The 13,103-nt window shown below is 34.1% G+C and overlaps 1 protein-coding gene across 4 annotated transcripts in view; it reads right to left on the bottom strand.

Annotated features, from left to right (window-relative positions):
• Nucleotides 1-13,103, bottom strand: part of triob (trio Rho guanine nucleotide exchange factor b) — a 188,572-nt gene that overhangs the window by 27,695 nt on the left and 147,774 nt on the right. For all 4 annotated transcript variants that reach the window (XR_007179212.1, XM_048153955.1, XM_048153954.1 and 1 more), the window contains exons 36-37: nucleotides 1,231-1,514; nucleotides 63-233 (exon numbers count right to left, since the gene is read on the bottom strand). Coding sequence is in view for 3 of the 4 variants with exons in the window: in XM_048153955.1 (XP_048009912.1) it covers nucleotides 63-233; nucleotides 1,231-1,514 (455 nt within the window). In the remaining variant the exon portion in view is untranslated. The remainder of the gene's footprint in view (nucleotides 1-62; nucleotides 234-1,230; nucleotides 1,515-13,103) is intronic.

Below are 13,103 nucleotides of genomic sequence, written 5' to 3'. Positions count from 1 at the left end.
TATAATTTCAAATCAAAATAGATATCAAAAACCATCCATTTTGCACAGGCTTTGGCAGTTACCTTGTCCTCCTGGGAGTCCTGATGCAGAAGGCTGTGCTGTTGGATAGCCATAGGGGGCGGCAGGGGAACAGAGTCTGGGCCTTCCTCTCCCTCCTCCTCACCACAGCTCTGCATCCCTGAGGAGGAAGACTTAGACAGAGTGCCACTGCTCAATCCCTCATTTCTCATTCTCTGTGAGGACAGAAGAAAGAGAGAAAGAGAAACAGAAAGAAAGGAGAGAAAGAGAGACTTAACATTGTAAAGCTATGAAACAGCTCGACAGCTGTGGCACAGTTTTATACCAAAATATCTCCAGCGCTTCCGCTATCTTTCATGCACTGTATTTATAACTGCTCTACACTGGAAACCACAAGACACAAATAACACTTAGACAGTTACAAATCATACAGCGCAACACTTAAAAACAGACAGAACGCTACATTTACTTCTGCCTTCATTGGCATTTCAAATGTATTTCCCCGAACAGGAGTGGCAACTAACAAACTACCCATAGACATTTACTTGTCTGCAAGCTGTTTTAACCATTTTCACTGTTGCAATAGTAAACCAGTAAATAATTGGATATGTAATTGGATATACCATTCAAAAGTGTGGGGTCTATAAGATGTTTTTGAAAGATTCTTATGCTCATCAAGCCTGCATTTATTTGATCACAAATACAGTGAAAGCTAATATTGTGGAATATCATTACAATTTAAAATAACTGTTTTCTGTTTTATTGTATTTTATTTATTGTATGCTTTATTGTATTTTTTACTCCATTCTTCAGCGTCACAAGACCCTTCAAAAATCATTTGAATATGATGATTTGGTACTTGATTAACATTTCTTATTATAATAATTGAAAACAGTTTAATATTTTTGTGGAAATCATGATATTTTTTCATGATTCTTTATTGAACAGAAAGATCAAAAGAACATCCATTTAATTGAAATATTTTTGTAACAATGTAAAATCTCACTTTTGATTCATTTTTTCATCCTTGCTGAATAAAAGTATTGTCTTAAATAATAAATAATAATCTTACTGACCCCAAACTTTCGAATGATGCATACATACAATTATATAATACATGAAATGATACACAATTCAATGCTGGTTTTTTAAAAAGCCTGCCAAAAGTAATGGTTTTGTGAGTGATATTGTATTGATTTTCTGGTCACCAACCTCCTCTATGGTCTCATCTTGTGGTGTGGCAGCACTGTCATCTGAGTCTTTCTGTGAGCCGGTGTCTGCGTTCTTGCGAACATCTCGACTCTTCTTGTGCTTGTGTGCGAGTTTCTTTACGTGGCCGTCTGCTTTGCCACTGCTGAGCCGTCTGACGGGACTGGTCAGCCACTTGCGCAGAGTATTTCCGGGCCGTTTGGGTCCAGGAGAGCTCTGCAAATGACCCGGCTGCAGCGTGGCACTGCCCGAAAGTCCTCCTTCATTACTGGAGACTGAGAGCGTGTCTTCAAAGAAAGAGAGAGAGAGAGAGAGAGACATGGTGTTTATATGTCTTCCTGGGCCCAGTCAGTGTTTTAGTGTTTTACTTTCATCACAAATAAAATGTCTAAATGACATATAGCGTTGGATGAAAAAAAAATATATATATTTTTATTGATTTATTATTACTATTAAATCAAGTGGCCATTTTCTCAGAATTAACTACTTGTTTATGCATGGAAAGGATATTTTTAGTAAAAGCCAGTGAAATAAATAAATACATGAATCCATAAATAAACAACAAGAAAGTTATGTTTCCAAATTTTGTATCAATATGTGATAGATTATTTTAGAATTTAAAACCTAACAACTTTCTTTTGTGCTGTATTTATTTACTTATTTATTTTACATACATGCCATTTAGATCAAATGATTTTGTTATATAACACACAGATATTCAAATACTTTTATATGTGGTTTCAAGTGTCTAAATATTTTCGGGGCCACTGTACATAGTAATTTCTCAAAATAGAATTACTGCAATGTCACTGTACCACAGTTTGCTGTTTTATAACTATATAATAACTACATAATAAACTAAAATGATACCAAGTATATGTTAAAAGTCAAATCTGACTATCAGTTGCTAATTATGCTGGGGTTTATTGTGAGTGTTTTTTTGTTTGTTTGTTTTTTTTTATCACCACAAAGTGATGCAAATCATAGCTCTATTTTTCACTTCAGAGAGGTTTCTGTTTTCAGCCCTCTTCAAAACTGAAACTGCAAAAACCTCTTAAAAGACCTTTCTCTGCTCCATAGAGAGTACGTCCTTACATAAAGCTTGCATAAGATATTCTTTTTAAGTCTATTGATGTGCAGAAAAAATGCCTTCAGGCCTCTGATGAACGATCTTCAAGGGAGGAGTGGAAAATTCATGAGCTAATAAATAAATCTTTATTGATTGTCATTATAAACATACATGTACAGTTTATAACTTCCAACTGACTTGGGCTGAATAACGACACTATTTTCTTCTGTAGAGCTGCTTATAGCTGAATTGAACTCATTTTATAATTGAACTTTACACAGTTTTTGAACTGAACTGAATCAACACTAAACTGACTTGAGCTGAAAAAAAGAGACTATTGTCTTTGTAGAGCTGTTTTACAGTAGAATTTTGAGATTGTCTTATATTTTATAAAAGTTGGATAATTGATTATTTTCTTGTTTATTCCTGTAAAGCTGCTTTGAAACACTCTGTGTTGTATAAAGTGCTATATAAATAAAGATGACTTAACTTGACTCTTTCATATGTTGTATATATGAATTCTCAGCTGTCAGGCTCAGTAGTTTGTCCTCTCACTGTGGACAGTATATTCAAGTAGTTGACACTAGTTTGACCCCTCTGTCATGGTTCACACTCTGTGTATTTATACACACAGCCACACCTGGTAAACAAAGTCCAAAATCTTTCAATTCTGATGAACACTTCTATTTCACTAATGGATATTTCTTAACTGAAATCATATTACTATTGATGTCCACAAATGAATCATTGTGAACTACTTGATTGCACTGACTCATTTGAACTGATTCACAACGGATTTGAATAAACTCTTATTGTGGCTTATTCTGGCCAAGAACTGTCCAATTAGACAAGAACCATCTGATTTTTTTCACCAGGGTTTATCTAAAACAGATAATATCTGAGTAACAGACCGGTGTGGACAAACAAAATTAACTTCAAACTGGTTGTTAACAGCAGAATTTTGTGTTTAGCTACGCTGACACAAAACACACAATTTAGCGAGTGTGTGTTTGTCACCGTCTTAATTAATAACCTTCATAGCAGGATATGAACCTTAAATAAGTCAGTTTAACACAGACATGCTGGTTTTTACAATATCCACAACAGAAATTCTCTGACAAATTCTTCTGACTGGAAAAACTTTTGACAATATACAGTACATAACAGCATGATAATTGAATATGATGTTTGGGTGCTGTTTCTAGATATATCAGTGGTGAATGTGGTGTATGTTTCCTGTTCTGTTATACAAATTCATTCCTCCTGCACTGTCGTTAAATTCACACCTGAACAAACCGAGCCTTCAGTGCCACAGAAAAGAGCCCTGTAGACGACACTATGTCTGACTGTCTCCTCATAGGAAACTTACAGTGATCTGTACATTATACCATATATAAACACTGAACACTGAAAACTTAAAGAAAACTTCTTTAAGAGCTATTTTTAAAGAAACTTTCCGTCCCAACTGAGGTAACGTTCATTAATTAGGAAGGGGTGTGATATCACATGCTGAAGGTGTGACAGATTGATGCTTTCTCATACCTTAAGCCTCTTACTTCAAGGACTGATGGGTAATATTTAGAAAGATCTAGTCTGTTTCTCTAAGAGCCTCTTATGTCTGAATAAATAATAAAGACTCACAAACACATGCACAGGTTTCACAATGTTTTGCTGCATATGCCTGACAATCTTCGACTTTCCAGACTGTATTCAGGTAGCGCCCTGACCCAGAGCAGCTTATGAACAAAAGACAAATATAACCACCATTATGAATTTCTGTTCCTGTGCTCTTTGGGGCAATGACAAATGACAGTGTCCATGATAAAAAAAGAAAAAAATCTTTTATAGTTTAAAATCGTTGTTGAAACCATATTGGTTTCATATGGTTTTCAAAAAAATGTCTATATGCTATTTTCGTTTTTCACTATTTTTCTATTTTCAAGTTAAATATTGTAAAATATTTAATGTCATCCAATCTTTAAATAAAAAAAGAAATAACCCATTGAATAAATTTGAGCATTTACCCTTTAATTTACCCTTAAATGCATGAAAGTTTTGCCAATCATTATTACATATTTGGGTCTTTAGCGACGCAGACATATCTGCTTTTTACCACCATCACTGTCCTCAACAGATCTCATTTCCCCTGTACATTCAGCTTCTGGCTCATATTAGATCTCAACCATATTCTCAAAAGTATCGTTTTCAACACCATCAAAATCAATATCTTGATTGCTGACAGCTTCTTCGCCAGATCCACCATCAAGTGACAGTGACAATAATATCTGATTCTGATACAGTATTTAATCTGCAGTAAATCTCTGATCCATTTCAAGTTTTCTTATGATACATGTCTTCTTTTGTTTTATGCCTGCAGTAATTATGAGTGAAACATCACGTCACCATTGTGTATCAGACATTGCCACCTTCAGGAATAAAGTTGAAGTGCACTTTTTGAGTCAATATATTGATTCAATTATTGTTGTGCAGAAAAAAAAGATACTTGCACTATTACATACCTCAGGTCACTAGCAGAAAAAAAATTGAAAACATGCATTTTTTTATAATATAATAAAAGAAGAAGACAACCTCAAGCTGTTGCGGTGTGGTGATGTCCCGGGTCGATAAAGACCCGAGGTATGCGTTTAAGGGTTAATTTTATATATATATTTTAATTTTATATATATAATTATTAATATTTGAAAAATCAAAGTCATGTGGTAACTATATATATATATATATATATATATATATATATATATAGAGTTAACACATGACTTTGATTTTTCAAATATTAATAATTTTTTACAAATAAAAAAATAAAAATGATAAACTACTCGATCATTTTTTTCTTTTTAAGAATTTAATTCTTTTAATAATGATGTTTTGTTTTTTTTCTTCTGGACAGTTGTATATTTTTGAATTTATGCTTCCAAAAAAATGGCAAAATTCATTTTAATTCAAAAATTAAAAACATCATAGAAGAGTTTTTTTTCCCCTTCAATTTACTGTATTGCATTTTAATGCATATCTGAATAAAATAATTGATCCGGACCAAAAAAAAAAGTACTGTCATGTCACTGATCTATTTAATTTGGATCTGCAAATATAAAAGCTGATTGGTCACTCAAAATCAACTGTGTAGAAAATTTCCAGTGAAGTGACATTGTGGTTACTGAATTATTATGAAGAACATTCTAACATTCTATAGAAACAGGAACATCTATAAAACTAGCAGACTTCAACACCAAACAGGCACAGGAACAACAGAGAAAGTTCAGCTAAATAAATCAGCAATCAAGTTTTATCATTATCAGATGCTGAGTACTATACAGTACATCAATAAATTAAATTTAAATCTAATTTGGATTTAATAAAATCAGACGATAATAAAAATTACTATTTCTTTATTTAGTTTCTTACAAGCACCTATATTGTGATCCTTAAAATAAACCTGCATATCAACATACCCTACACTCCAACCTTGCGCTTGAAACCTTTTGAATAAACAAACTGCATTATATTAAGCTGAGTTACGACGATTGAATTCAGTTCTGAGAGTGTTGTTGTCCTGTGAGGCACGTACCCAAATCCAGCAGCCAATACTTGCAGTTCTCTGAGCGTCCTGAAGCTGAACCCATATGACAGAGTGACCTGACTGATAAAAATGAGTGTATTCCATGTGCCATACCAAGAGGTGATCCGGACAGAGGAGGCAAACTACACTAACTCCTCTAAACTGAAAGCATTTTACCACATAATGCTGAGAAGAGAGTGATGGACTATGAAAGAAAGAAAGGGAGGGAGAGAGAGAGAGAGGGAGAGAGGAAGGGGGATGGAGAAAGAAGGAGGTTTGGTGTTCCATGCACAGCTGTGACTAAGTTATGCTCAGAATGAGAGAGAGGGAGGAAGGGAAAACCGGATGAGAAGACTCAAAGAGAGGAAAGAGGTGTAACCTGCAATCCTTTAATATGAAAGATGTGATTCTGAAAGAGTCAGAGTTACAAGCCTTCTCAAAATGAGACTGTTTCAGCTTATTTACTCGTTTTCTAATGGGGGGAAATCGCAAAAAGGACATATCCAATATATTTCATATATTGTGCATATTAAAATTTTTCTGACCATATATTTTTTTTTTTTACCATACGATTTTTTTTTGTGCATTTTGAAAATTCTCCGCCAGATTCATATCACATTTACACATTAATTAAAACTAGATTTACTTGAATTACACAACATCCCACACTCTTTTTGAATAATGAATTTTCATGAGTTTTCCATGATTTTATAGATATATATATATAATGACTGTAGAAATGTCCATGACATTTTCATGCACTTTTAAGATTGTAATAATTTCCATTACTTTTCTAGGCTTGGAAATCACATTTTTAAAATTCCCTGTGGTTTTCCAGGACTGTGGAATCTCTGATTACGGTTTCACCTGATCTTGGGTAAATATATTATATGATTCTTGATAGGTTTTATGAGATTCAACCAATTACATTTTTAAAATGAAAAAAAAAAAAAAAAGAAAATTATGTTACAGCTAGTCTTTTATGTAGATTGATGAAAATGCCATGTGGATGATGGCATTTAGCAAAACATCAGTCAAGTTTTGACCTGTTTGAACATTTTCAGCATTTTTCATTGGGAACGCAGTAATAATATATCCCAGCGGGAAATTGACAGTTTTAAAGCATACAGTGCGACTGACAGGGTTGGCCAATATCAGGTCACAGCATGAAAATCATCAACTGCCTCTATATCACCTACACAAATGGCTGCCTCTCTTACAGGCTGCACCGGAGCTGGTGGCTACAAAGATCTCCCTGTTTAAGCATCTGGCTGCTTAACAGTAGCTGGTCTGTGGCCAGTCAAACTGCTTCCTTTGCTATACACACACACACTTACACATATGCAGATCCGTAACTGCTTATGCCAGAACTAATCAAAATTCTGCTAAGGATTCTGCTCTGGTCTCATGGTAAAAGTCAAATTTTTTTAGCCCCTCTGGACACGTTGCATCACACCAGCTGCCTTAAAATATACCTTGAACATTTCAGCTAACAAAATAGTCAGGGCAGCAATTTGAAGAGGTTGAATACACTGGTCATCATGAGTTATGACGGTTCCTATTTCACATTCTATAAATACTGATTGTCCTTGCTGTAAGAGAACCGGCTGTTTGACATTTCCCATGACCTCTGTCAAAGGAAAGGTGCTTGTCTACTTGTAATGATGTCATAAAAATGGACTTCAGTGACACAGGTATGAGACTTTATAACTTGTGATGTAGTTACAAAAAGATAGAAATGAAGTGCAACTTATTAGTTACAATATGACTGTTATAATACTTTTATAAGCTTTTCATTGATTATGTCCTTGACATTCATTGTTGGTCTTTATGATAGATAGATAGATAGATAGATAGATAGATAGATAGATAGATAGATAGATAGATAGATAGATAGATAGATAGATAGATAGATAGATAGATAGATAGATAGATAGAAAGAAATTTTAAGATGATAGATAGATAGATAGATAGATAGATAGATAGATAGATAGATAGATAGATAGATAGATAGATAGAAATTTTAAGATAATAGATAGATAGATAGAAATTGTAAGATCTAGATAGATAGCTAAGTAAGTCAAAGAGTATCTTTACTAAGTCAAAAAGTATCTTATCTATCTATCTAGCTAGCTAGCTAGCTAGCTAGCTAGCTAGCTAGATAGATAGATAGATAGATAGATAGATAGATAGATAGATAGATAGATAGATAGATAGATAGATAGATAGATAGATAGATAGATAGATAGATAGATAAGATACTTTTTGACAACATTTGAGCAGCATTTTCTAACTACATCAAGAGTCAAATATAAGTAAGTTTCAGTAACTTCCCAGAATTCTCCAAACTGAACACCACACCCTGCACACACTAATGATCTTCTCTCAGATGCTGCCCAGTCATCCCTATGTGGGTGACCTCAAAAATCTTTGCCTGGTGACCTTCTTAGTTTTACCACATGCTCTTCCTTTGTAATCATTTCTTTGTTACAAATCATGGTCCATTCAGAGTTTTCAAAAGCAGTGACTAACCACCATGAATTCCATGTTACACATCTTTGATCATGAGGAACTGACAAACTACAGCTGATGTACTTACTATAGTTAAATCCTTAAATACCTATTAACAATAAGATAGCTCCAAATAAATTTATGCTGAGTTTTGGATATGAAAACATGCTGAATGTTTTCATATCCAGTCTCTCACCACAGAGCTGAGTCCTACAATATCATTACAACCTTAAATACAACAAAAATTAAAATGTGATAGAAAAATAACCTTTCCACTGTTTCTATTGTTCCAATGTAACCAAGGCCACATGGGCGGAAACAAACAAACAAAAAAACATATTAATCAATATATAACAGCTAACCATCCACAAGTCAAATCCCAAAAGATGAAATCAAGTCTCGTCTAAATTATTTCCTACCGAACACTTTTTCTTTCTGAAATAGGGCACATTGAAAAAGTTGCAAATGTTTAGAAAGCATTTTATTATGGTGAATATTATGATAAAAATAAAGACATAAAATACAATGTTCAAAAGTTGTGGTTGATAAGATTTTTATAATGTTTTTGAAAGAAGCCTCTTATGCTCACTGAAGCTGCATTTACAATATTTGATCAAAAACACAGTAAAAACTATAATATTGTGAAATATTATTACAATTTAAAACAACTGGTTTCTATTTTAATATATTTTAATATATTTAAATGTAATTTATTCCAAACTTTCAGCAGCCATTACTTCAGTTTTCAGTGTCACATGATTCTACATAAATCATTCTAATATGCTGTTTTGGTGCCCCAAACAAAACAATTCTTATTATGTTGAAAACAGTTGTGCTGCTAATATTTTTGTGGAATCTATGATACATCTTTTTTTCAGGATTCTTTTATGAAAAAAAAAGCATTTATATAGAAACACAAACATCATTTTTTTCAAAATTGTTCATTTTATTTTGTAATATTATAAATGTCTTTACTGTCACTTTTGATCAAATTAATGTGTCCTTGTTGCATAAAAGTATTTATTTTAATAAACAACTTTTGAACGGTAGTATGCTGTGTTATTGTTTACAAAATGGCTGGTTATAAGCACATGATCAAAATCACAAGATCACATTAACTGTCCTGTGTACATGGATATGGGAAATCCCCTGCAGCCTGGCAACCCTGTTCATCAACTGACACAACCCATCACCATGGTTACCGCATACACAACACACTTCAACCCTAATAAGAAAGAGCAAAGCTGGACTGCAATTAAAATTTGATTTGTGCTCAGGGTGAATCAAGAGCAGACATGCACACCTGTACACACCTTTGATCCATCTTTCCTGAGGGAAAACACACAATATCTGGCACCCCCATTAGGATAATCGGGTGTAATTTGGGTTCGTTATATTTAATAGTTAATCTTGCACATAGCTAGAAATCTGTATCCGTAATCATTCAAAATACAATTTTGTATAAATCACCAGTATAAAATAAATCCATGAGGTAAATTAGATTAAAAAAAACAAAAAACAAAAACAACCCAAAAAACAAAACAAAAAACATCCGTATCCTTTCATACTATCAAACAGATTGGTTAAAAACTGAGATTCCTATCAAGTCAAAGGTGGTTACCTAACAACTCTTACACAAAAGACCAGCTGGAAAGCCAGACGCGTGCTGACGTGTCTTCAAGTAATCCCTCAAGCATTTACACAGAAGCTCTTCCCATGACTGGAGAGGAAAACCAAAAACTATCCCAGAGTTGCCAAAAACTCAAAACACTGACAAATACAAGTTGTGCAGCCTCTGTGAAGTTTAAACCTAAATAAACCCCATTCTAAATCATGATCTCATCCTGATCTGACTCCATATCTAAGCAGGTGTGCATTTCCCAAAAGCATTGTTAGCCAACAAGGGTTGTAACATTCTCAGAAAATAACATGGTTTCATGGTATACAGTATTAAACAATCAGTTATTATTATCACCAGTTAAAATGACCATTAAATGAATGAAAACAGGTTTTCTTTTTATAATTTAATACAAATATATTCTAAAAAATGGTGGTAATCAAACAAATGCATAAAACTTACAATTTAATTAATGTTTTAAAATGTAATCAAATGAAAATGTAACAACTTTTATTCCGTTCCCGGACTCCATTTCCCATCATCCTCCTTGTTTCATCACCTGCACTCACTTCCTCATCATCTCCCCATCATCACGGATTACCTGCACCTGTTCCTGATCATATGCACTCCCTTTATAATGGACTCACTCCCTTCACTCCTTGTCTGTTCTTATTGTTAAGTTAATGTGTTTTGGCTGTGTTCTCCTCCTTCGTTTATTAAATACCTTACTTTGTGGAAGTCTGTGTATGCCTCATCTCTGCCACAACCTCAACCGTAACAGATATATCGTCATACCAGTATACCGTTACAATTCTATTGCCAATTATGTTCCGGTGTTACCAACTAGTTCAATGATTCTATGTTTCCCAAAAACATAGCTCCAACGAACATTCGCAAACAGCATCGCCTTTGGCTTGCTTAGTTGGGGACACTCGACATTTGATATTCAATAGTATTCTTGACATTTATTCAACAGTGCTTCTGATCTGCCTGCATTGACACTATTATTTAAGAGCTGCTGTGCAGCCAAATTATGTACCAGCTATCAATGTAAAGCTGCTTTGACACAATCTGCATTGTAAAAAGCGCTATATAAATAAAAAAAAAAAAAGAAAGAAAAGAAAAAGCATCGCAAAATTACGTGGTGGAACTACAGCTCTCGAAGCATAGTTTCTTGTTACACAATAAGCACACAATAAGCTAACATGCAATACATTCTATATCTTTAATCGCATTAACGCATTAATTGATTAACAATTATTTTATCGCGCATTAACACAGTTTTTTCTAATTATTATTTTGAAAGTCCGTTGCTTACAGACAAACAATGTGTCACAGGAGGGGTGGGATGTTGATCAGTACTGGCTTAGGATTGGCATCATCACGCGTCTCAACCAATGAGACAATTAAGTGTTTTCTTTTTAACAGGCGCTATAAGGGAGGAAATGCCTTTAACGTGAAACTTTGCGAGTCGCGTTCATCTTAGGCTCTTGTCTGTACATATAGGCTAAGCTTTTTCCTTCCATAGAGCCTGTTATCAAAAGAAAACACTAAACGTGGCTTAATGCAGTAAGATGGTGATATTGAAACTCAGTTTAGGACTACATCTTTTTGAACATGTAACACGCCATAGCACATGTCAGTGTTTTATAATGATTTTCTATGGAAGAAAAATGCCTAACTTCTCGTGTTGTGTTCTTAACCTGATTTAATCTGCTTGTCTGTACAAAGTATGTGTTATTAACACCTTTTAATGTTAGTCTACTGTCTCATTATATTAATCGTTTTCTTTATAACGAGGAAAAATTCTATGTGAAACTTTGTGCGTTTTGAGTTAATATATGCTTGTCTGTACAAGGTATTCTGTGTTTTAGTAATAAGGTGTGTACTAAATTTGGTGCTTCAATATCACTTTCTTAAGCTACTTAAAGCGTCTTATATGGGGAAGAACGCTTGATTACGCTGCCGTTGTCTGTTTTAGCTGGCTATACTGCCATCTAGTGGTAGCAAGCGTGTCACCGGATCCACAAATGCAGATCTTGCTCGTTGCACGCACAAATTCTGATCTACATTAATTAGGGGTGTGACGAGATCTCGTGTCACAAGATCTCGCAAGATTAAATTGTGACGAGATTTCTCGTTGAAGCGAAAAGCAGTCTCGTGATAGTGTGAAGGTGAAATTAGGAAAGAATATGCCACCGCTACATTTACATTACGCCTCCACTGTCGTTTTGCTTTTTATAGAAATAATAAAAAAAAAAACATTTAATTCAGTTGGATAACGGATGCCGCCGCTCCATATTTACAGAGTACGCGCGGTCGCGAAAGTGAACAATCAGTGGCATTTTTGAAGGATGCGCATGTGTGTAAGGGAACCCCGGGGTATGACGTAAGAGGGAACGCGCAATGAATCAAACAACAAATAAAGCCAAATGACATGGAACAAAAATAGTGAAGAAGTCCTCAAACTACAGATGTGCGACTACATCTTTACAGTTTCACTAAACGGTTGTGACTAGATAATTACATATGCATCATACCATGGTAGTTAAACAGTGAGCTATGTTGTTGTACTGGAAACACAACCGAAAGTGAAAGTAAATGCGAGCGCGTATTCAAACGCAATGTCAATACTGCGCATTTGAAAGCAGCTCCCTGATGCATGCAAATATCTTCCAATATGAAAGCCATCTTAGGCTGGGCTGTGTAGTTGTAAGCATCTCTCAGCTCTGTATCATGCTTAAAGAAAAATTTGGTCTCTATTTGCACTTTGAATATTGAGAGAGTGCTTTGATTATGGTTGCACTTATTGATTGCACTTAAGACTAAAAGAAAACTGTTATTTATTTTTATGGTAACACTTAACAATAAGGATTCATTAGTTAATGTTAGTTAACTTTACATGAACTAAGGAAGAAAAATACTTCTACACCATTTTAGTTAATGTTAATTTCAACATTTACTAATACATTAAAATCAAAAGTTGTATTTGTTAACATTACTTAATGCACTATCATAAACTAACCATGAATGACTATTTTTATGTTTAACTAACATTAACAAAGATTAATAAATACTGTAGCAAAGATATTGCTCATTGT

This window comes from Megalobrama amblycephala, linkage group LG13, assembly GCF_018812025.1.
Source record: "Megalobrama amblycephala isolate DHTTF-2021 linkage group LG13, ASM1881202v1, whole genome shotgun sequence".
NCBI classification, from domain to species: Eukaryota; Metazoa; Chordata; class Actinopteri; order Cypriniformes; family Xenocyprididae; genus Megalobrama; species Megalobrama amblycephala.
The sequence above is the reverse complement of the archived record's forward strand: the minus strand, read 5'-3'. Positions and strand labels throughout refer to the sequence as shown.